The sequence below is a fragment of the Fistularia commersonii genome, chromosome 21, assembly GCF_037954325.1.
Source record: "Fistularia commersonii isolate RoL2024-O1a breed Wild chromosome 21, RoL_Fcom_v1.0, whole genome shotgun sequence".
NCBI lineage: Eukaryota > Metazoa > Chordata > Actinopteri > Syngnathiformes > Fistulariidae > Fistularia > Fistularia commersonii.
In genome coordinates, this window is record NC_141304.1 from 7,361,379 (window position 1) to 7,387,885 (window position 26,507).

The following is a 26,507-nucleotide window of genomic DNA, read 5'->3' on the forward strand; positions in this document are numbered from 1 at the left end:
TAATGCTGTGATTATGACTTGGACAATGATGCTGAGTCCTGAGATTACCAAGATACTGCTATAGTATCATTTATGGACAACAACGTGGAAGTTTTCCATCCATCCACCCATCTATCAATCTTCCCCCCACTTATCGGAAGTCAGTTCGCCAGGACAGCAGCTATAGCAGTGAGTCCCAGACCTCCCTCTCCCTCACCACATGCTCCATCTCTTCTGTGGGGACCCCAAGGCATTCCCAGGCTACCTTAGAGACATAGTCTCTCCAGCATGTCCTTCCCTGTGGCCTCCTCCCAGATGGACATGCCCAGAATACCTCCCCTGGGAGGCGTCCAGGAGGCATCGTGACTAAAGGCCCAAGCAACCTCATCCAACTCCTCTCTATGCGGAGGAGCCATGACTTGGATGAAAATCACACTGCTTCTCCTGGATCCGAGGGTCAACAGCCCAGCACCACTGAATAGACCTAACCAGGGAGGCTGAGGAATGTGATCTCCCAATAGTTGTAGCACACCCTCCTATCCCCCCACAAGGTCGATCAAAGAACTCTGGCCTAAGTTGCATTGGTGCCAAGTGTACATATGGACACCTTAATGCCTGAACATGGTGTTTGTTATGGACAGTCCAAGTATCTGGGGGTAGTCACTGACAACAAACTGGACTTGGGGAAAAAACGCCTACGCCCTGTACAAGAACAGCCAGAGCCGCATTTATCTGCTGAGGCGACTGAGGTCCCTTAACATCTGCAGGACTATGCTTAAAATGTTCCGAGTCGGTGGTAGCCATGTGCTATCTTCTATGCTGTGGTGTGCTGGAACAGCAGGCTTAGGATAGCGGATGCCAATAGATTGAACAAGCTGATCCACAAGACCACTGATGTTGTCGGAGTGAAGCTGGACCCCCTGGCGTTGGTATCAGATCAGTGTATGTTTCACAAGGCAAAGGTCATCCTGGACACTGTGACCAACCCACTCCACAATGTGCTGGTCAGGTACAGGAGTTTTTTCAGCTCCAGACTGATCCCACCACAATGCCCCAATGACCGCCGTAGGAAATTATTCCTGCCACCAGCCATTAGGCTGTAGAACTCCTCACTCTGAGTGTCAGGCAATCAGTGTCTTTGCTGCAATAAATGTTTTACTTTACAAAAACCCATACTTTTACACAAAATGATTACATGTAATCAAATACATGTACTTGTAAATACACATGTATACATGTTACATATATTTTAGTATAGTTTTATACCTTGAATGTATTTTTATTTACTTAATGTTGATCTAACCTGTTCTTTTTATTTTTATTAATCGTTAATTTTAATCTTATTTTTATATAAAGTTCTATTCCAGTTCTTCCCCGCTCGATTCTGTGACAGAAGCTGCTTTCAACGAAAAGCAATTTCCCCTGTGGGATCAATAAAGTATTCTGTTTCTGATTCCGATTCTGAGCACAGAAGTCCAATAACCAAACACAGCTGAAGGAGATCTGTAACCACAAAATAGTGATAGGTGAGAGTATAGCTTGACAGCATCGGATGGTAGCGTGTAGGAGGACTTTGGAAGCAAGGAAGATCAAGAGCACAAAGGCAAAGCAGAGGATTAAGTGTTGGGACGTGAAATGGAGAAATGTTGTGTGGTTTTCAGGGAGGAGTTGAGAAAGGTTCTGGTGGGTCAGTAAGAGCCTCCAGATGACAGGACAACCTCAGCAAGTCTGATCGGAGGGACAGGTAGGAGTGTACTCAATGTGTTGTCGAGGAGGAAAGTAAGTATGGAGACTTGGTAGTGGAATAAGGGAGTGCAGAAATTTTAACAGTTGCAAAGAAGTGGACCTCTGAGTGGACTGACAGTTGACGGAAGTTCAGGGAGATGCAGCACAAGGTAGAGGTGGCAAAGAACGAACAAAGTGATGATTTATATGCTAGATTGGAGGGGAATACTGCATTATATACTTTATTTTCTGGACTATTGAGAGCACCTGAATATAAGTCGCACCAGCTGAAAATAAACAAATAAATGTGTGTGTACATATATAAGCCACATGTATAAACTTATAAGCAACAGGTGTCCATGTTGTAACATGACATATTTACACAGAAACATTTTTTTAATTTCAATTAAATACACACTGGTAACGTCTACAAATTGGTACTGGAAATGTCTTTTTCTGAACAGGGCTAAAGAAAAAGATTAATAATAAATAACACAAGGAAAAGTCCGTCCATCCATCCATCCATTTTCTACCCCGCTTTGTCCTACTCCAGCTGATCACTATCTTAGTCTTCCTCCTGCGCACTGAAATCTTTAAAATCCTATTCTTCATTGTCAGAAGTGAACAGCCTCAGAAGTTTATGGTAATATCAGTTGTCTGATGTGACGAGGCTAAGTGTTTTGGCGGCATGAAGCTCACCCAAAACAATCAATGAATCAGCTGCATCGTTGTTTAAGCCGCAGTTTTGGCTCTGCAACTCGGACAGTGAGCCCCTTGCGGTCTCCCTGCGCCCCTTCTATCTCCCTAGAAAATTCCCACAACTTTTCCTGATCCTGGTATACAGCCACCCCAAAGCCAGCGCACTCTCAGCCTCAGAGCATGTCAGATCCACACTTGGCAGATTTGAGCAGATCTCCCCTGATGCCCCTAAAATTCATCACAGGTGATTTCAATCACTGCTCACCGGAAAATGCTCTTAAAGGATTCCAGAAGTATGACAACTGTAAAACCCATCTGTGGAAAACACTTGACAAATATTTCTGATCCGTCCCTGATGCCTACAAAGCTGGAAAAAGGCAAACAATGTCCGTTCCGACACCCTCTTCACCTCCATTAGCTCACCTCAATGCTGCAAACTATCTCCCCTGCTCTTTTGTCCTCTGGACAGACAACTGCAGGCCCATCCAACAGTACTGCCACCTGGTGAAGTTTGCCAATGACACTGTCCTCCTCCAGTGCCTAGTGTCCGGTCCCTCACTCCACCACGGTTCAGCCCTCCAGGCTTTGCATTCTGGTGCAAAGCCTCCTGCCTGAATCTGAATATGAGTAAGGACATGGTCATCATGCTCTCCAGCAGGCAGAGGCAACTGGCAGAGGCAATCACTACCACCATACAGGGGGAATGGAAATGGTGAAGGAGTACAGATTCCTGGGCACTGTCTTCGGCAACCTCCTAAAGTTCTTCTGTAACACTGAGGAGATCATCAGGAATTGTCACCAGCGGCAGTACCTGCTCAGGAAGTTGAGGTCATTTGATGTTACCAATACAATACTAATCAAGTTCTATTACACCTTTATTGAAAGTGTAATGACCTTCTCCTTCACCTGCTGGTTCCATTTCATCACCTAACAAGACAGGAATCGCCTGAAGCTCCTCACCTTGTTCTGCTCCAGAATAATTGGCCAAACTCTCATCACTCTCTCCTACTTCCCTGACAGTCAAACCTTAAAATTAGCCAAAAAAGTGCTCCAAGATATGTCCCACATCTTACACCTGGCAACACCCAGAGGAGAAGGGCGACCGTTGCCCCCAGAGCCGTCCAACTCCTCAATCCCCAGCAGCTTTCCCAGCCGAATGCAAAAGGTGTGCGTGTCGAAACCTGCTTATACATTCAGAATCATAGGGATTTTGCCTATATTAGTTACTGACCACTTTATCTTGAAAAATTACCTTGCAAAAGAGAATTTAAAAAGTCTCTTTCCATTATCTGAATGGATGAATGAAATGATAATGATCTCTTTTGTTTGTGGTAGCAGGTTGTGAAAAGAGGAGACAACAGGGCAAGACTTTGGGAAAAGACAAGTATACTTGTATGAATTACATCATGAAAGAAATTATGGAAATCTTGAAAAAGATTATCTCATAACCCTATTAAGGATAAGTCTATTATATGTTGAACCTGCACTCAGGGTCATGAGGGATGCTGGAGCCTATCCCAGCTGTCATCAGCGAGAGGCATGGTACACCCAGGACTGGTCACCAGTCAATCTCTGGTCCACATACGGAGCCAGACAGCATTCACTCACTCATTTGAGGCAATTTTCCATTTTTTTTTTTCCCCAATTAACCTTTTTAGAATGTGGGAGGAAACCCACACAGACATGGAGAGAACATTCAAACTGAAGCTGAAGCTTATAACCACTGAGCAACCGTGCCTGCCTTGTTGAACCTTGTGCTTCTAAACATTTTTTTCAAGGAACAAGAAACACGTAACGAATCTACATACCCTGCCACCAATAATAATGATGAATTCAGTTTTGACATAAACATCATGTCACCCTCACTAGGAAGTGCCTAATTCTTATCCAGTTTATCTTTTGAAATGTTTGAAGCTGTCATCCAGCTGCTCTTCGAATAAACAAAAAACAGTCCATGGTCAAACCTACGAATATGACTCAGGTTTTGATTAACTAGTTGGCAAATGGAACACAAACAAGACCAGTTTTGATCGATATTTGGGGCTGTTTAGAGGCAATTGAGCAACTTTGGTAGAGAGAAAAATAAAAGTAGAGATATTCCCCCCCCGCAATTACCTCCAGCAAGGAGGTGTGTCAGTCAGTGAGTCTATGAAAAACTATCAGGTTGTAACCTGTCAAAGGGTAGAGCCAAGATAAAGGTCTGTATTACCAGGCTGTTTGTGTAGAGTAAATGATCTGACTTAACACGCGCCAGAACAAATGGCACATGGTAGTTTACATGATTTGTTCCAACCCCCCTGGAAAAGAGCTATATATCATTCAAGATTATTGTGCATGTTTTGTAATGATGTTTTATCAGCAGATATATATTGTCTGTCTGGTATAGTAAATGAGAAAACATCAAAACAATACATTGCTCTTTTAGTACAAATGGGCTAATCCTCTATATCATAGATAAATTATATACCATGGCTTGTCCACATTTTGCTATTTCACATACAACAGCTGGCATATGGTTTTACATTACCGAGGTAGTAACAGTCTATTGACCCTAAACTGACTAATGTGGTATTAATCTTGAAAAAACATTAGCAATTGTGCTCTTAATAGGACTCTGAAGTCGCTATTAGTTAAACTACACTTGTGGGTTAAGACAAGATTTATGTTTAAAGAAATAATTAAAGTCTGATTTTTAATTGACTTGTCCTGCAGCCAATATGACACATATTAACCGACCTTATAGTCCTCTTCATAAATCAGTGAGCCCGATAATTTTACATTTAGGCCACTTGGAGCTCAACTAATCAGTAATCTCATTTGAAAGTGGATTGGATACAGCTTTGCAAAGAGAAGAGAGCATTCATGTCTGCATGGCTAGGCATTGACATTGAGAATATGCTGCATAGTGTAGAGCAAGGTTAATTGAGGTTAATCATTTAAATTTGGGGAATACATATGGATAATGTGGAGATCCAGTATCACCTATCTTCATATGTATATTTTTAACGATAGCCTTATTGTTTTTATCATTCTAATTTGTCTGAACTTTGACATGAACAAAATTCTAACACACCTAAAATATTTTTATACATCTTCCTCTTCTTCTTCTTCTTCTTCTTCTTCTTCTTCTTCTTCTTCTTCTTCTTCTCCTTTCGGATTTTCCCTTCAGGGGTCGCCATAGCAAATCGACTTTCTCCATCTAACCCTATTCTCTGTATCCTCCTCTCTCACACCAACTACCTTCATATCCTCTCTCTCTACGTCCATAAATCTTCTCTTTGGTCTTCCTCTAGACCTCCTGCCTGGCAGCTCCAATTCCAGCATCCGTCTATCAATATATCCACTATCCCTCCTCTGTACATGACCAAACCATCTCAGTCTGGCTTCTCTGACCTTTTCTCCAAAACATCTAACATGTGCTGGTCCTCTGATAGACTCATTCCTGATCCTATCCATCCTGGTCACTCCCAAAGAGAACCTCAACATCTTCATCCCTGCAACCTCTATTTTTGCCTCCTGTCTTAAAATATTGTTTATATATAGATTTATAAAATCTATTTATACATACCATAAAGGCAGAAAAAAATAAAGTTATATTCCATGTTGATTCATTTTAAATTTCAACAGGTTTGTGTGGCTCCCGGTGTTTTCTTTACTGTGGGGAAATGGGTCAGATTGGCTTTTTGAGTGGTAAAGGTTGCCGACCCCTCTTTTAGTGTAAAACTATAATGTCGTAATGAAATTAGAGAACATCCTTACAGCTTATCCAACTAATGAATACTGTTTTTCAAGTGAAATATCTCTATGCTCACCTTTCTCTGACACAGTTATCAGTGTTAGACATCCAGGGTACTAAAACACAAAAGGAGGGTGAAATTTGACCCAGAGCAAAGCTAAAGGGTATTTTCTGCTTTAAGTCAGATGGTGTAGCTGTAAAAAGTTGAGCAAAGCAGTGAACTTGTGTTGTGGTTTTTCTCTTACTCTTAAACATATTAAAACAGCAGAAGCACTAATGACTATTATGTATTTTTACATGCCTTTTGGTTGATACTGCTATCTTCCATTATAAACCTCGGCATTCAGTGTAAAAAAGGTTGTACATATCAGGGTTAAGCTTCAATTTTCTCCCGCTGTCCAAGGCCAGGAACTATCTGCTTGTGTGCATGGTGTGTTTATCTGTGGGAGCTCTATAATAAACTGGCAACCTGTAGTGAGTGTTTGCACGCCTGCTGCACAATGCTTTTGCTCCACAGGCTGTGACCTTGAAATGGAGTAAGAAGCAGGAAAAACAATGTAGTAAGAAAACCAATCATTTGCTCATGTCAGAGCACTCATGTGTTCTAGGATCAGATGTAACAGCCTCTGACTTGTAAAGACATTTCACTGTTCTTTTTTTCCCCCAAATTATCTTCCAGACTTGGAAAACTTCAAGACACACAGAAGAAGCTCAGTATTTGTCCGTGAGGGTCAAGGAGTGGTTCTGCTATGTGGGCCTCCGCCACATTCTGGAGGTAAATCTATCCACCTTGCATTATTGATTTTTAAAACCAGTTGGAATTGAAATTGCTTGCGTTTTACATTGAGAATCAGTAGCGGACTGATTGCTATGCATTGGGAGAGACACAGAAAAAGAGAGTGAGAGAGACAGAATGAGAAAAGAGAAATAAAGGGTTGCATGAAACATTTTCAGATAGATTTCTGGATTTTTTAAATTTTTTTTTGTTTAGACAAGTGCTATTTAAGATCCAGTTGTTTCTCTTGTAATCAACACCTTACATCTGGTGGTATATAGAGCAGTGAAAGCTTTCCAAGTTTCCTGGATTGGCACGTTGCTTAAGTGTGATTAGTGTTGCTTAGGCCAAGTGTGACAGTCTCACTATCACAACCCCACAGATAAATCTCCTCTGAGTGGAGCCCTATTTTGTTCCACTCTACAATATCAGCTTGATTCAGCCAGTGTGTCCCTCTTTATCAATGATATTCTCTAACAGAGAATTGCAGACCTAGAGCAGAGCCAAAAGGGTTTAATTCTGGTTTCCTGAGTGGGCTTGATAACCCTTTGGGACAGTCCTCCGCTTCATTTGAAAATTAATGTCATGTGAATGAAGTTAAGGTTTTAGCTTTCAATAACGGTTTCAAGTATCAATCTGTTTAAATTTATATTTATCTCGATGAAAAATGAAGTCGACTTCTATACTCGAACAGAAAGAATTGCTAACAAATCTTGTAAGTATTTTTGAGACTAATATGGGTTGGTTGATGGCCTGAAAAGATTGATGAAAATCTGACTCCAGATCTGCTTCTACTGCTTTACGGATGAATTATGAATGCAGAACATTGAATGCTTCGACATAATTTCTTAGTCTTAGTCTTCTTATTCTTCTTATTTTCTGCCTTGATATGCATTCAGCATGACAAGTTAATTTTTTATGTTGCGTTCAGGCTTCATCTTGACTAAGTTGATTGTGAATGAGCTTTTGCAGAGTAGCAGGAGATATCAAAAATATAGATTTCCCTTAAAATGGGAGCTATTTGTCTCAGAGAGTCTATGAATATGAACTATGAAGAAAACGTAATAATTCAAGTCATTCTTGGGAAACACACATATTCACTTTTTTGTCTGAAGGATATCATTCGTGATGGTTTGAAGATTAGAGGTCATGTTTGAATTTCATGTGAACATTTTTAGTCCATGGATATATTTGGGAGGACGTGACTACCAGTGCCTTCTTAGTCCAAGTTCATCATTATTCAAGTATTACCACAGGCACAGTAATTTTGCTTTCTGACTGACTCCTCATTTTAGAGGACTGATTGTGCAAGCAGTGCAAATGCAGTTTGCGCCTCTTCTCAACCATTCATCTGCTACAAAATCTTATTTTGACCAAGTAATAAGTCAATATTCTTGCAAGATTTTTCATATTTTCTGTTTAAGCGAAACAGATGTGTCCTTTAGTGGCATCTTTGCTCCCCTTGATACAGCTCATAAAATGCAACAGCTGTCTGGATTATATTCCTCCAGTTGATAGCAACCAAATCGCTGAGGTTTGCTCTGCTGTGGTAAAAATGCTTCTGGGATGGTTATGATTATAATTGATTAGAACTTCTGATTGCTGTGAAATGTGAAGAGTTACTTCACATGGTCTTTTGATATCTGCCAGCTTTTTGCTGAAGTGGTCCAATTAAGGTTTGCATATAAGACCAATGGGAAATAATTTAAACATGCCAGACTTCTTCAGTCACTGAAAGGCCCCTCAAGGCATTAACTAAAATACAGAGTCAATGTTAAGTGTCAATTCTTAAGGTGAGCTGCATTTCTCAGCTTTAATAGAGGCTTCTACTACTATTTGTCATTAGAAAAACTGACTCGTCACTTTGCTATGGCTGCTGTCTCCCATGCATTTAGCCGTTCTATCCATCCATTGTCTACTGCTTCTCCTACTCAGGATGGTGGGGGGTACTAGAGTTTATTTTATCCCCGCTGCCATCGTACAAGAGGGGGGTACATCCTGAACTGGTCTCCTTTCCAGTCAATCACAGGGTCAAATATAGAGACAGACAGCCAATCACTCATTTGCACATCAGGGCAATTTTTCAATTTTTTCCAAATAACCTGCTGCATGGTTTTGGACTGTGGGAGGAAACCTGAGTCCTGGAAGAAACCCACACAGGCATGGGGTGAACATGCATGCTCCACACAGAAAGATCCCCTGTCGGAATCCAACCAGGGTCCATCGTGCTGTGAGGCTGAAGAGCTAAACACTGCACCACTGGGCTCCTTCTCGCGTGTAGCACTTGAAAAGAAAGAATAGTTGTTGTTATGTTTGAATTTTCTTTTAAACACAGGGGGCAGTCAATACAACCAAAACATTCATAGGTCAAGTGTCTGTCAGTGAAGAGCAAGGATGATCAGAAATCATCTAAAGATCTTGTCTCATTGTTCATGCTACTGATAATGAATTTATTTCAATCTTGGTGGTACACATAAGTCTACATACTGTTAAAAGGACTGACAGTGTATTTATCCTAACCATGAATAAAAAACACTTTTTATGATACCTTGCACAATTTAGATGGAGAATTTCTAACTTGGAAGAAACCTATCAAAGAAGGATATGGATCTTTCAACATGGCAGGGTGAAAAATCAATAAATTCAATTAGCCATCTTTTAGAAAAGGAAAATAGATGTTTCCTTCTATTTGGGAAGTGATAATTGTCTTTCAGATAGAGCTCTCCCTGCTGACACACCTCTGCAGCATTGCGTGGATGTCGAGGACAGTGCTGTTGGACTGGCAGACCGGGATGGTGATCCCCCTTTTTAAAAAGGGAGATTGCAAGGGTGTGTTCCAACTACATGGGGATCACACTCCTCAGCCTCCCTGGTAAGGTCTATTCAACTGTGCTGGAAAAGAGGGTCTGCTGGGTTGTTGAAACTCGGATCCAGGAGGAGCAGTGTGGTTTTTCGTGGTGGTCGTGGAACAGTGAACCAGCTCTCTATCCTCGGCCCAGCCTACATGAGGTTTGTGGACCTGGAGGAGACATTCAACCGTTACCCTAAGGCAATCCTGTGGGGGCGCTCTGGGAGTATGGGATACCAAACTCTTTTATATTGGCTTTTCGGTCCCTGTATGATCGGTGTTGGAACCTGGTTTGCACTGCCAGTTGTAAGTCGTATCCGTTTCCGGTGAGAGTTGGACTCCACCAGGGCTGCTCTTTGTCATCGATTCTGTTCGTAACTTTTATCGACAGAATTTCTGTGGGTTCGGTGAACGCAGGATCAAGTTTCTGCTTTTTGCAGCTGATGCGGTTCTGTTAGCATCATCAGGCCATGATCTCCAGCTCCCACTGGAGCGGTTTCGCAGCTGCTGTGTGAAGCAGCTGGGATGAGGATCATCACCTCCAAATCCGAGATCATGGTGGTCAACCAGAAATGCATGGAGTGCTGACTCTGGGTCGGGGAAGAGGTCCTGCCCCAAGTGGAGGAGTTCAAGTATATTAAGGTCTTGTTCAAGAGAGAGGGAAGAATGGAGCTGGAGATCAACAGGCGGATTGGTGCAGAGTCTGCAGTGATGCGAACTCTGTACCAGTTTGTCATGGTGAAGAGGGAGCTGAGCCAGAAGGCCAAGCTTTTAATCTACTTGTCGATCTACGTTCTTACCTCATCTATGGTCACGAGCTGTGGGTAGTGACCGAAAGAACGAGATCATGGATGCAAGTGGCTGAAATGAGTTTTCTCCGCAGGGTGGCCAGACTGTCCCTTAAAGACAGGGGAATTTCGGCCATCCGGGAGGAGCTCCGAGTAGAGTCACTGCTCCTCTACATAGGGAGGAGTTAGATGAGATGGCTCAGGCATCTGGTCAGGATGCCTCCAGGACGCCTCCCGGGGGAGGTATTCAGGGCATGTCCATATAGGAGGAGGCCACAGGGAAGACCCAGGACACGCTGGAGAAACTATGTCTCTAGGCTGACCTGGAAACGCCTCCCCACAGATGAGCTGGACCATCTGGCGGGGGAGAGCGAGGTCTGGGCCTGTCCCCACAATACAACTTCAGATAAGTGGGGAGAAGATGGATGGATGGATGGATGGATGGATGGATGGATGGATGGATGGATGGATGGATGGATGGATGGATGGATGGATGGATGGATGGATGGATGGATGGATGGATGGATGGATTGGAAACTTCCACTTTGTTGTCTAACCCTGAAAAGCCACATGCAAAGGATGCAGGAAAACTAGTAAACCACTGAAAAAAATACCAAGGAATTGATTAAACCACATGAGGGCCATAGCTGATTTGTCCACTCAAAATAAATCACAAATAAAAGAAACCTTCATTGCTATTCTTTGCAATATTGGCAATGGAAAAATGCGTACTAGTTAAAATATAAGTGATACTATAGCAATATCTTCTTAATCTCAGGACTCAGCATCATTGTCCAAGTCATAATTATAGCATTAGCTGCTCATTCCTGCAAGTAAAAGTTAATTCCTAATGTCTGGTGAGGTGGATTCTGAGGTGATCTTCTACTCTCAAATTGAAGCTACCTTATAAGGTTATGACAGTCTTTCAAGAGATACAAATGTGTTTTGGCAGCCTCATCTGTTTTATGCTCTCTTTTTAATGACCAATCAACTACACATTTGGTTTCTGCACTTGCATTTACTTCTTTTTTCAATTCTCCTACAACCCTTTTCTTACCCCTCACAGTTAAAAATTCAGATAATGCACAAAGCAACTAATTGTACATAAAGGTCTTAAAATTCAGATCAGAGACAGCAAGTGCCATCATTAAAAACACAATTCTTCAATTCAAACTGGAGAATAGTATTAATGTCACATAAGGAAATGGGCAAGATTTAAGATACATCATACCTCCTACTGGTCAGACCAGGAGAGAAGTCCAACTGACAACAATGAAAAACGATCAATCCCAAGACACGGAGCAAAGAGTATTGCCACTACAGTGGCTCTTTGTTGACCTGATAAGCTGCCTTTGTTACATGGAAAGTAGCGCTTTCCTCTCCTCGCAGTCGGAAGTAATTCTTTTAAAGGCAACCAGATTAATTGCTTTGGAATTTCGGGATAGTCCGCCCGCCCCCTAATCAGAAAGTTCTTTTGTGAGTCAGAAAGCTACCCTGAATGCTGTTATATAAGTATGTTTAGATGCAATTAGTTTAAAAGAAATTAAGTAACAATAACGGCAGTTACAAAGGGTCCATCTGCATTAAATCCATTTATTTAATGAACAGTTATATTTAGCGGTAAAGGCTATATTTTCTACTGACAATGAGTCAATGTGTCTGATCATTACCTGTGTTTGTGTATATTTTAAGCTGTATTTTTCCATTTTACACTTCTATAATGTTAAACATCAAGAGTCATTTTCTCCTTTGTGAGCACAGCTTTTGTGAAGGTTTTTATCACAAATTATTTAGAGCAACTATGATTGCTTCAGCGGTGTGGCATGGCACATTACTCGAAATAGGGAAACCAGGGCATAATCCTGGAGCTGGGCCTACAAGAGGAACTCAAATATGTGCCCCTACTGGCCAGACCCGGGCCTATGAGAGAGCTGTGCCTGAGCTTCACTCACGAAGAAAAAACTCTGTTGAGTGTAATGGAACTGGACAGAAAGCAGTGGTCAAGGAGATAAAAACAAGCTGGATCCTGTTTTGTCAACCTTCGTCTTTGGACATATAGCCTTTTTGCAGGAAACGAGCTAAAGGACATAGGAGGCCTAGAATCTGAGTGGGTTGTATTCAGGGCACCTAATGTGGAAACAGGCAGTGAAGGACACCATCAGGCTGATGAAATAAGCCACATAGACCTTGGTTGCCTATAAAGTGTGAATAATTCCTGATATGATGAAAAGACGGCCTGCCGGTTAGCACTTACCCCTCATTACAAGAAGGTGCCTGGTTCAATTCTGACAGAGGTGCCTTTATACAATCCAAAAACATGCAGCAGGTCAACTGGAGACCCTTAATTATCCAGGTATGTAAATAAGAGAGTGAATGGATGTATATCGTGTATATGGCACTGTGATCGACTGGCGACAGGTCTTGCCGAATGAGAACTTGAGCACAGAATAGGCAGTACAGTTAGTGACTGAATGGATGAATGATGTAAAGTGCTTTAGTGGTAAATGCAGGTGAAAACCCTGGACACAGGTAAACTTTAGTAAGATTACTGAAGGAACGTGGTAGTAAAGAGGTTCAGATTCAAGCAATTCTGGAAAGGACGGTGAGGGGTGGTGCAGGACAATTGAAATAAAGTAATCTACCTTTGATTTAAACACTGTAAGGAGCACTTTGAAGAGGCAGAGGAGCTTGAAGAGTCTTGTGAAGTTGTAAGGAGAATACCGAAGGAGTAAAGAAGCCTCTCGGCAGCATGGAAAGGTGTTTGTGGGCTTCTTTTGACTGGAAAACACTGAGATGATGGTTTCATAATTTAAAAACAGGGACCAAAATAATGTCCTAAAACCATGGGTGTATCACATAGGTCTGCTTCACAGGGGGAACTTATGTCACAGTAGAGAAGAGGAGGCTCAAGCTTGACATTCAATGTCTGGTTTAAGGGAAACAACTCATTTTCTGCCAGCTCTCCAGTCTTGGGAAGGATTCCCTGAAGGTTTGTTGAAGTTCACCCATCCATTATTTATTATTATATGGATGTTTTATGACTCCGGTATATTATAGAACACAAGGTGTTCTGTAAGCACCTCTGTTAAATACCATTTTCAAATGTACTTTTTTTTTCCACGGTGGGCATCACAGTCAGGTTGTTAGACGTTACCAAGGCCAGAAACTCATGTGCTGTATTGGGAACTCGGTCTGCTTTTTACCTGTGGGGCAGTATTTTTGTCTTGTTGCATTATTCCCTATAGCAGGAGATAATACATGGTCCCTTTTCGTCTAAAATAATAAGCTGTACCGGCATCTAGTGCTGGTGCCCTGACACTTATTAAAGGAGTGTCTGGCACATTCAGCTGGTGGAAGCTTTGTGGTCTACCTGCTATTCATGCTGTCACTTCAGGATTGAAGAGAGAGCAATAACAAGATCAAAAAGCAGCATCAGATATCAGAGGAAGATGAATTGCTCCTAAAAAAACAATTGTGTCGGTATTATCATATTTTTTTTAAGATTAAGCCAGAAATGAATTTCAATCAGGCCTGTCAATGGAAAAAATAAGTTACGTTTGTCATTGATGATTAGAAAAGCTGCAGGTCCACCTCATTTGTAACCCTTATAGACAATCCCCCACCATGCATATTGGGGACAAGAGAAAAAGGAAAGTAAGATCGTGGAAATAGATAGCTACTGAAACTCAGTCAGATAATCAGCCATTGATAAGATAAGATAAGATAAGATAAGATAAGATAAGATAAGATAAGATAAGATAAGATAAGATAAACTTTATTGATACCCATAGGGGAAATTCGTTTGTCACAGCAGTGTAACAGTTGTGTCAAAAAAAATTAAATGTGAATATTAATCAAAATAGAGAGACAGAAGACAGAGAATGGCAAGACATCAATGAATAAATACACAACAGCAACAATGTCAGGGATGATTATGGACAACACCAAGGAACAGTGAGGGTGAAAAATACACAAAGAAAACTAAACAACAATATTAATAGAGTGACAATAACAATGAATAAAATAAATAAACAAATCCAGGCAGGATGTGTGCGGGCTGGGACCAACAAGGATATGAAAGACTGCAGAATTAGAGCATGACATGTGAATGGGTGAGGTAGTGAATGAGCTAAGGTAGGGAGATTGTGGAAGTAACGCAGGTGCACTCAGGCCAGTCAGAGCCGTGTTTCGTCCAGACTGCTGTTATACAGTCTGATGGCCGCGGGCACAATGGAGCATCTGAGGCGTTCAGTTCTGCACCGGGGTGGGATGAACCATTGGCTGAAGGAGCTGCACATCAGTCACAGCTCGTCATGCGGGGGGTAGGAAGGATTGTCCAGGATGGCTCCCAGTCCTTCACCCTCCCCACTGCCACCGATTGTAAATGGTCCAGGTTCAGTCCCACCACCGAGCGGGATTTCCTCACTATCTTATTGAGCCAGTTGACCTCAACAGTCCTGGCACTGCCCCACCAGCACACTATACTGAAGAAGAGTGCGCTTGATGTCATAGATTGGTAGAAGGTCTTGAGGAGCTAACAGACACCAAATGACCTCAGTCTCCTCGGGGAGAACATCCTGCTCTGACCGTTCCTGTAGAGTGCATCTGTGTTGTGTGACCCATCCATTTTGTTGTTGATGTGGAACCCAAGGTACTTGTAGGAGTCCACTATATCCACCTCTTCACCCTGGATAGTGATTGATACCTGTCTCTTCCGATTCTTCCGGAAGTCCACGACCACCTCCTTGGTCTTGGATATATTGTGTAGGGAGATGGTTCTGGTTGCTCCTCTCAACAAAACTCGTGATCAGGCCCCCCTCCGCCTCCTCACTGTCATCATTGATGCGTCCCATGATTGAAGAGTCATCTGAGAATTTCTAGAGGTGGCAGAAACCGGAGTCGTACCGAAAGTCGGAGTTGTAGTGGATGAAGAGGATATCCGAGCCAGCCAGAAGTCAAACCTAGAATCCTCTGATCAGTAGTCAGACACGTTGCAACATTGGGCCATTGCACCACTCGCCCATTGTAACCACTTGCCCGTTGTAACCCCTGGCCCATTGTAATATATATATACATATATATATACATGTGTAATCAGAACACCACCAACTACATGAGAAGATAAGACAGTAAAAAGATGATACATATTCAGTGCTTTTGTCCTTTGACTGCATTTTTAGACCAAAATCTGTTCAGTGTGAATTTTCTGCTGTCATGGTATTTCTTTGACTCAGAGGGCGTTCCATCAACAGCCCTGATAGCTGATACCAAAACTATAACGAGACAAATCTGACATACCACTTAATATTTTATCATTCAAATCCAGCTTGTAGGTGGAAAATTTTGCGTAAAACCTGTGCACATCCCCTTTTCAGCGTCTTTTGTTTGCGGACCATCCTGTTGCAGAGGGATGCCCACAGCCACAGTGGGTTTCCATCAGTTGGATAGGGGTCTCAAAGGAACATTATGCATGGCAGACAGCTGCCCTGCTTCTGTACTCACCCATGCAGAAAGACGTGTTTGGACATCAGAAAGAGTAAAAATAGGTGGGGATGTGGATGTTTGAAGAAAAAACACACATCTGCCTTGAAATGCAGAATTACCTATTCTCTATTTTTGGACAGACGGGCTGAATTTCCCCCGCCTTTTTAGAGTCCTGTTGCATCTTTATAATGTGATAGATTGGCCTGTGTCTTTGGGGATATCCTCACAGATCTGGCCCAGGGCATCACCGTGCTCCTTGACAGTCTGAGGAGCAACCTGGCGGCGCCAGATGGAACGAATCATAATGTTCCAGAGGTGTTCTATTGGGATTAAGTCAAGTGAACATGGGGGCCAGTCAATGGTGTCAAGTTCCTTCATTCTCCAGGAACTGCCTGGAAACTCTGGCCACATGAGGTCAAGCATTTTCGTGCAATGCCATGTCCTACTGCACTACCATGGGCTGTGACAATGGATCGAAGGATTTCATCCCAATACCGAATAGCAGTCACGATGCCATTGTCTAACCTTTTCAAGGTCTGTGGATCCACTGACCCCTAACCTACCAAATGGGTCATGCTGAATGATGTTGCTGCCATAATGTTCTCCATTGCATCTCCAAACCCTGTGAGTGCCCCTCCAAAGGTGATCATTTACATTTCCATCAAGTGATATACTGCTTTATTTAAATGTGGCAACATTGACAGATTGTTAAAAGACGGGGAGGGGGGGGTTCAAAAAGTTTTCAGTCATTTCATTGTATTTCTAAATGAAATAAAATGAAAATAATCATTGGAGAATAGATGAGAATATTATGGAATTTACAGGAGTATAAAGGACTAAATGATGTAACAAGTGTTATAGGTTGCAATATGGATATCACAGGAAATATAGGCCCTGAGAAGATGAAGTACCTTATTAAGGCACCACAGTCGCTTAATAAGGTATTCCATCTACAGCCCTCTGTTTCAGAGCTCCTTGTTACTGATTCTCCAAAGCCTCTGAACCCCACTAGAGAAATAAAGACCATTCTTTCAACAGATATTTCATCCTTTGGTGTTTTAATGATGGTGGTAGAGAAGACTGTCTCAGCTGTCACATTGAAAGAAAAAAATAAAATAAAACTTGTTGAACTGCATGGAGATCTCATGAAGATACCTAACTTGGATTGGGAAATGTGTTTTGCAATTCTATATTGATACAAATAAAATGGTAGTGCTACAAATTGAAATTACAAGAAGAGAGAAATACTTATTCAAGTAAAACAAATCTGGAGCCTCTTCAATATAAGACAAGACTTTAAGTTGTTGCCACTCATCTATAAAATAGTCAGTGGCATTGCATCATCCTATCCATCTGACTGGCCTGGACACCTTTTGTGTGTCCCCAAGGTCCGTAAAAAGGCTGTTGGCGAGACGGCCTTTTCTTTTGGTGCACCAACATTGTGTAACTACTGGAGACATTACCTTGCGTAACAGTCTGCATCTCGATATTAGGCAGGCCTGCTCTATTGATGTCTTTAAAGCAACGTTGAAGAACCACTTGTTTGCCACTGTATATGAGTCGTGAATGATGTTTGTTTTTTTTTCTTTTTGGTTTCTTTTGGGCAGCAGGATACAGCAGTGTTAAGCTCTTCTGCCTCACAACAAGAAAGACCCTGGTTCAATCCCAAATGTGGCTTTCCATATGGACTTTGAATTATCTGCCTCATTTTTTTTTTATTTAACAAGCTCATGCACAAACATACACACTACTAAAGTATATTGATTCAGTATTGACTTTTATCCTGTGTCAGTTGAAGCACGACATTCAAATGAGGGATTAATTTAACTCTACGTTAATTGTGGTGAACTAACCATGGGCTCCAATCAATCTGTACCTTCTGACTGGCTCATTTCCTTGACTTGTACATTTAGGTTTTAATGTTTATTTATTTAGTTAGTTAGTACGTTAATAGTTATTGGTTTAGAACTGGTTTGTGCAATTTCAAAATTTTGTAAGTACCTCTTCAGCAGTAGGTGAAACATTACAGTATATGATATAATATGCAATGGGCAATAAGCAAAATATAATAGCCAGTAATATTGAAACATTGGCCTTACATTATAAGGCCAATGTATTGGCCTTACATTGAAACAATGTAAGGCCAATGATTCTTTATTTTATGTTCGCTAGAAGGACAATTTCTTTGTTTATCATCCTTTACGGAGGAAACTTAAATATAGCTACCTAACACATATAGAATGGTTAAATTTATGTTTCTTATAAACTGATCAATTAAATAAAGGTATTTTTATTCAGATTTCTCTGATTTTTTTCTCTTAGTGGCAATACCAATAGATATCCACGTTTATTCCCCCCAGGCTGGGGAGATGGGTTTTGTTGTAAGAGAAGAAAAAAATACTTGGTATGTACAAAAGAAACTTTCACAGTCAACACAGAAATTAAAAAATGCCTAATTGGAATTTATTTTTTGATATTTCTTTCTGCTAAATACAAAATTGTTGAATAAGATAGAATTCAATGTGCGCTGGTGCTGTTTAAAGATAATTTTTGACAAAAGCATTGGCTCAATCTGTGAAAATGCATTGAGTAAAAATGATTCTGTAAAATTGCCACCAAAGTACTTTGTTGATATTGTACATATTCTCAGTTAGATTGACACTCATTTTTCTTTCTGCAAACAGGGATTATTGTGCTCTTAATCTGATTATCAGATGCCATGTTTCGCAATCTGTGTGGGTAATCTCTTTTTATAAACAAATATTCATTTATATTTCTGATTTTGTGAAATATTGTTATATGTCAGTGTTACAGCAACCAGGCCACACTCTCACTAACACCTTTACTCATCTGACATTGTGTAGCTCTGTCAAGTCAGTGAAGAGAACCCAGTGACAAGCTGCCTGCAACATGACAGCAGCATGAAATGGGATATGTGACACTCTCACTTGAAAGCTCCTAATCACGTATGAAAAGGTCACAGCTGAGAGCAGGAGACACACGTTCCTCACAAGACAAGCATGAGTGACAGGCTTCCTAAAGCTCCCTTTAAGCTCCTTTAAAGTTTACACTACACAGCACTCCTGTCCTATTTGAAATATACATGTGAGTGAAAAAGTGATGTGCAGCTTAAGGATATACGTGTGTGTGTATACATGTTTTTTTTTGGTTTGTTTTTTAATGGTTCACAGTGTGTGCAAGACCGTCTGTCCTCTCCTGTGCGCCGGTCACACATCACATCCTCCAGCTCTTGTAGCATCCAGGGAAACACAAATCCGTCATTGTTAGTGGAGATTTTATCCCAGAAGCAATGATTATCACCTTCTATGCAAGGAGGATGAAAATTTGGGTAAAAATGATAACCCGGATGGTGTCAACAAGCTGCTTGAAGCTTGGGTTTAACCTGACTCATGCATCAACTGTTTCCCAACTCCAATGACTCCTCCTCATTGATGGTAGAACTTTTTTTAGTAACATTGGGAGCATTGTACCTAGAAGACAGTGGACAATGTGTAATATTTATTAAGACGAGTTACTGATTAATTCTTTATTCTGACTGTACTGGTCAATAGTTTAGTTACACAGGACATGGTTTGTGTGACCTTAAACAACTTTAATGTCAAAACATTTTATTGAATATGTGATCTGACACATTAGTTAAGAATACATGTCCTGAAATAATCACTCCAAGCAAAGGGGATAATTCTAAAGGTAAATGTGTTTTGAGAGGGAGAAAAGAGGCAAAATAAGGGATTTGTTTAATTGAGTGCAAAATCCATGAAAAAAATTCTAAAGATAATATTTTATTGTTTTCATAGAAAAACTTTGTCTACTTTGATCAAACTTTTGATCACTGTTATGGGTTTGATTTACTGGTGTTTATTTCCTACAAAACAGAATTTCAACTAGTTATATTTGAAATAGGGGGACTAAAATTCTTCAAATGGGTGTCTGGACTCTCTGAAGCTCATTTTTGTCCTGAACATGAAAAAGTTAGAGAATTCTTTTGTGAAGTGATAAGATAAATACTTTAGCAAGCACCATGCAATGATTTTTTGTTTTTCGAATTTTTTTTTTTTGGCAAATTAATATTCCACCAAATGAATTTCCAGGATTGATAAATAAGCTTCCCAGTCAACCGCTAATAGTATTAAATTGAAAAAACAAAGCAAAGGGAATGATGAAACATGATGCAACACCTCCTTTGAATCTTGCATAACAGAGATCCAACAGATTACTTTCCTGCTGGTGAATGCAGGTTATTGACCTACAGGAGCAGCTGAATCAGTGTAAGAAGGCTCTCCAGAGTCCAAGACTGCAGAGGATTCATCTTGTCCCGGATGTCTCACTGCATTCAGTCCAACCTACAGAAATTATGATGCAACATAGCGCTGTACTAGAACTGCACAACATAGATGTGTTGCATATTTTGCAGTGGCGGCTCTTCCTAGTAGGAAAACAATCTTGTTTGTTGATAATTGATCCAGTTTAAAATTATTTTTGGGATTTTATTGCATCCATGACCATTTATTTAACATAGCATCTATCATTAGATAATGTGTTCAGCGTTGGGGGACCTTTTTTTTGTATGTTTAAAAGTCCCAGAACATTTGACATAGAGCTGGAAAAAAAACAATGTAAGGAGGATAACATAACATGTATCAGATTCTTCTTCTTCTTCTTCTTCTTTCGGCTTTTTCCCGTCAGGGGTCGCCACAGCGAGTCAACTCTCTCCATCTAACCCTATTGTCTGTATCCTCCTCTCTCACACCAACGACCTTCATATCCTCTCTCACTACGTCCATAAATCTTCTCTTTGGTCTTCCTCGAGACCTCTTGCCTGGCAGCTCCAACTCCAGCATCCATCTACCAATATATTCTCTATCCCTCCTCTGTACATGACCCAACCATCTCAGTCTGGCTTCTCTGACCTTCTCTCCAAAACATCTAACATGTGCTGTTCCTCTGATAGACTCATTCCTGATCCTATCCATCCTGGTCACTCCCAAAGAGAACCTCAACATCTTCATCTCTGCAACCTCTAGTTCTGCCTGCTGTCTTTTGATCATTGTAACAGTTTCTAGTCCATACATCATCGCTGGTCTCACCACTGTCTTGTTCACCTTTCCTTTTATTCTGGCTGAACGTCTTCTATCACATAGAACCCCTGACACTTTTCTCCACCCATTCCAACCTGCTTGGACCCGTCTCTTCACCTCCTTTCCGCACTCTCCGTTGCTCTGGACTGTTGACCCTAAGTACCTGAAATCCTCCAGCTTCTTGATCTACGTGTACATCTACATCTACATGTTATCTTCTTGATAACATGTATCAGATTAATGTAGATTATTAACAATATACTGTATGTTACATTCAGGATTGTTTAAAATCATGGTTTACGTGATCAAGCAGACATTTTAGATACTCTTTTGCAACAAGGCATCATTTAAATGTATTTCTAAAACTAAATAATAGGTTATGAGATGATGTGACATCCAGTGTAAAACCCCAAGGCTTGTCTCAGGGGCCTGCTCCTATGGGATGATTTTCTCCACTCCAAGACAGCTTTGTATATTATTCCTCAAGCCATTTCATAATAAATGTTTGAAATCTGTCCATCAAGTCAGGACAAATATTATTCATATACTCTAACCTCGTAGAACAGAGTTTGCCCCAGGGTGTTAAAGGTCTGCCCATCATCTGGGAAAACCAGGATGTTTCTCCTGTCATTGTTTTTCTAAAATAGAACTGATGATGAAATCATTATAAGTTGCTTTTTTTCAGGTCATCCGGCTGAATAAGATAATGAATCAGGCATTTAATAATCCTAAGTCCTATTTTGTACTAACATGCTTGAGGAGACATGACAGAATAAGATGTGCAGCTGACAAAAATTCCGAACTGAGTATAAGGACGGCAAATGAATATCCGAATTATATTAGATCTCTTAAGGCTATGGACCCTGACAGTCGGGGATTTTATTCACATATGAGGGAAGGGAATCTGTTATTGGTTGGCTTCAGACCAACTAAAATCTACAGAGCGATGGAAATAGCTTATTACCCTGCCAATTATATATATATATATATTTTTTTTACCAGTTCCTTCTTCTTTTCCTTTTGGCTTTTCCTTCAGGGGTCGCCACAGGGAATCAACTGTCCGCTCGGTAGCATGTTAGCTGCTCATTGAATACTCTTTGCAATACTTCCAGTATCATCACTTCTTTACCTGTCCAAGAAATAAGGCAACAGGAAGCTGAGTTTAGACCTGGTGTGATGGACCCTGAAAGACATGAGACATCTCTCCAGCATAAGTTACAGTGAAAGCACAAATGAATCAGCAGTTTTGACTCCAAAGACCACAGCGATGGCCATTCTCAATGTTTTTTTTCTTTTGATTTTTTTCAAAACAAACTCCTTGTTTCTCTGAAAAGTGCAGTTCATCTATCACGCTGGATCAGAGGCAGGAAGTTAGTGGCTGCCAGCTTCTATCTTCTTCACAGCTTTAATGGGGTGCCAGTATGACCCTGCTGTGCTCTTTGCACAACATGATTACTGTGTTTAGTCATTGACCTAATGCTTCTGACCTCTATTTTCTAATGGTTAGAGACCTTTAAGGGCCACTCAGTACTGAAATCACTCGAGGACTTCAGTTTTTTTTTTTTTTTCAAAGACTCCACTTTTTTCTTACCCCCACCTAATGCTCGAACAACACAGACACGTGCATCCTGTTTTTCCCCGTAAAGGAAAAACAACAATAGATGGGATTTATCAGCTCAGAACAGATATGGAAGGATTGTACTCAGTAAACACGAGATGCAGTGTGCCGGTGGCATTAGCTCAAATGATGGACGAGGTGTCTGGCTCGGTCCTACGTCAGCAAATGTGTACATTCTAATAGAACAAAATTGTCAATTTAATCTCTGACTTGACTTTCTTGTCCAATGTATCTGTTGATGACTCTGCAAATAGTTTGCAGAGTGGTTCACATTGTATTGGAACAGCTCTGACTGATGAATGTAAAAGCACACAACTGATGTCTGTCATCAGAGAAATTGCCAAATCTATGGAAAGATGAAGAAACCCCATTTCCATGTAAATTTGTGAATATGGCAACATGACAATGTCCCATTGATTATAATAGAGGGAGAGGGATTAAAACATATTTAGTAGTCACTATGCGGTTTTGCATGTGATATTAACTGTACGCGAATGAGTTCATAGGATGTGATTTTGGCAGTTTATATATATTCTGTTGAAACAAGTGGGGTTAAAACAAAGACTAGATAAATGCCAAAGGTGAATACTCTAAGCAGGTTTCCCTGTCTGTGCAAATGAACTCTGTAATATGATGCAAAATCGTGTACTATTCACATCTAGTGCATCATGTACTTGTAAAACTGAATCCATCCCATTGTGTTGACAGATGGCTGCTGTGTTTGTTTTTGGTTGCTGTAGTTCTTCAGCCTTGTCATACATATTGTCTAAGTGCAAATGAATATGTATCGGTTTTAGCAGTCGAGGCTGAACCCCGAGGGACAGTGTCAGTGCCTGGCGCTGTACTGAGGTAGCATCATGAGGAACACTAGAAGGCTGGACCAGCATTGAATGGAAATTAGTCACTATTTTATGAAATTAAATTTTGTTTGTTTAGGTTTGTTTCTCCCTTTTTCTCGAATGACTGCTAATAGACATTGCCAACATTTACAGTTACATTGAAGATGGAAGTGTGGGCTTTTTCAATCATTTGGATCCTTGATTCATCTTTATAATGACGTATTTCTTTAGTCTTTCTCTATTTTCGGCTGGGTTTTGGCCTGGGTTCTTCCTATCCTTCCTCAATAAATTCCTGAGATTTTTTTTTTGGATGCTGGTGAATCCTGATTTTTCTCTTATTGCCTTCTCATGGTTTGCTTTAAAAAGACAGAATGTGAATAACTGTACTCCTAATTTTTAATATTTGATTGTTTAAAGCTGAAAAACCAGTGTAAACAACCCATACACAGAGTAGAGACAAATAAATGTACAAATGTCATTATGTAGCAGCTTTAGAGCCATTCCTTGATTAGACTTTTCCTATTTGCTGCAGTGGCAGCTCAGAAATGAAATAAATGTAATTCCATTAAGATGCAGATTCATCCTATTCTCATTTACATCTGACTTGCAGTGACAGGGAGGAGCAGACGTGTCTTCTCAAATGACAAAAGTTGTATGTACAGTTGTGTGTAATGTTGTATTTACAAGTCCTTTTCAATATTTCTAAGGCCAGCATCCCTACAAATTTAAACTATTTAGCCGCGTATTTTTACAATCTCAGGCAATATGCTTATATCAATTAAGCAGGGAAAACAAAACAAACTACCGAAATGAATTGCGTTGAATTGACTACAACTATAACAGCAAGTGTCTTTTGTAAACATTCTGTCATGCCATGTTGGAAATACCATACCAATTTGACTCTGAGGTCAATGTAGAACATTGCATTACAGATTGAACAGAACATTCACTGCATGCTCAATATTATCCGGTTAGTAAAAGCAAAAGTCAATTTTTTCAAAGTAATTTGTTAGATTTGTTGGAGATAATATGGGGTGTAGTTCTTATCAGTTACTACCAGCTTGTAATTATAGGTGAGTGTTGAAACATAAATCTTGGAAAATGGGAAAACCTGTCTTCAGCCTCATCTCCTTACTCATCCCTATGGATCCATATTGTGTTTACATTAGTGTTTCCACCATATCTGGGTTGATCACCCTGGTCTGATTTGACCAGTATCATGTTTGTAATAGAAAGGCTTTGCAGGTAGCCATTTAATCATTAAGAATCCTCAGATATTCAAGTATCTATGTTGTCGTGTTTTACCTGTTCAATTTACAATAACTTTTACACTAAATTTGGATTTGTTCTTCTCACTCTGTTCTTCACCTTTATAGAGGTGCCTGATAACTTATCTGACAGCCAATTGATGTTAGACAATTTTGTTCCTATTTATCTATTGTTAATGAAGTATTTGTAGATAAAAAAGAGAAAAGACAAACAACTCCAGGCAATATAGCAAATTTTGAAAAAATAAATAAATAAATATTTATACAGAAACATCCTCCTTTTAACACATTTGAACTGCATCCATGCCTGCCAAAGCAAAATTTCTTCATATTCACAGCAAAGTTCACTTTTGACAATGTAATTTCTTTGTAACAACCGTTCTTAAATTTAGCAAGATTTGTTGGTGATTATTTTTTGGTACTTTCTTGAAAACAATCAGCAATTATTCCCATACCAGCCTATTTCTAGTCATGCGTCCTTTTTTTCCCTAATTTGATTCATATTGCACCTGCTTTGGAAACCCCTCTCCTTTTGGACAGTCTCCAAAACCTTGTTAGAACAGCTAGAAGTGTAAACACTGACATAACGCAGCATGTTAAAGTATTTTTGAAGTTTAAAGCTTTTTTATTTACAGCAATCAGATCTGAATTTTAGGAATTTTATGTTTTTTAGGGTCAGCTTCATTTTGCTAGAATGTCTTCTGTATATTGTTCTTAAATTAAGATTGATGTGATTTATGTCATTCCAGTTGCATGATGGAGGTCAACATGTGAACATTTTCTCTGAATGATTTTAAGAAGTATCTCACATGATGGATGATAATGTACACTTTGCAAAAGAGTGCTGTAAAGGACAATTAGATAGAAAACTGTATTGACTTACATTATATTTCCATGTATGCAGTTAATCTTTGTAAAGCGGTTTGCAATTCATGTGTGAGGAGCAAAACAGTGTTGATCAAGTTGTGACTTACAAGTCTCTCAGCTAGATTGCAGATTTATGAACAGAAAGAATGTAAGTGGGAACTGTAAGATGCTAGGTGTCAGAACATTTTTGACTTATCTTTTTTTGCATTATGATTTCATAAAACAAAATGAGTGTCGTAGCTGTCGTACTCAGTATTATGCTTTAGTTGCATTTCATCACCCTTTGTCTACCAACTGTCTCTACAGTGCTACAGGTCTTATTAGATGTGATCTTATCCTTGCCAGGAAGATGTTTGACATGCATAACTTGTTCAGTCTTTGAATAATTACCAAACCTGTCCGTTGGAGCTGCCCTGGATGAGATGGAAGAAGCCTTATTCATCTTGACACCTTCAAAGTGATCTTTAACCTGTGGAGAGCCCTGCCAGGCCTGATAGGGATTTCTGCAAATGTGTGGTTAATTCTCTTTTTTTTCTTTCTGAGAGCTACTGACTCTAGGAAAAGCTGTGTTTAACTGTTCATTCTGCATGTACACAGTCTACAGACAAGTTACAGTTTTGTCTTGTGTGTAAAGACAACTGTCATTATAATATACACAAAGGTCAGGTGCTGTAACCACTGCAGTGATTGCTATGTTGTCTCCTGGGGTGACTAGATTTCTTCAATTTCTCCTGGAGATAGCCCTTTTTCGAAGCAACGTGTAACCCATAAAATCAAGCCCT

General features: G+C 40.3%; 1 protein-coding gene across 2 annotated transcripts in view; it reads left to right on the plus strand.

Annotated features, from left to right (window-relative positions):
* Positions 1 to 26,507, plus strand: part of cntn4 (contactin 4) — a 176,299-nt gene that overhangs the window by 77,465 nt on the left and 72,327 nt on the right. For both annotated transcript variants that reach the window (XM_086167710.1, XM_086167712.1), the window contains exon 5: positions 6,819 to 6,914. In XM_086167710.1, coding sequence (XP_086023836.1) covers positions 6,819 to 6,914 — 96 coding nt within the window. The remainder of the gene's footprint in view (positions 1 to 6,818; positions 6,915 to 26,507) is intronic.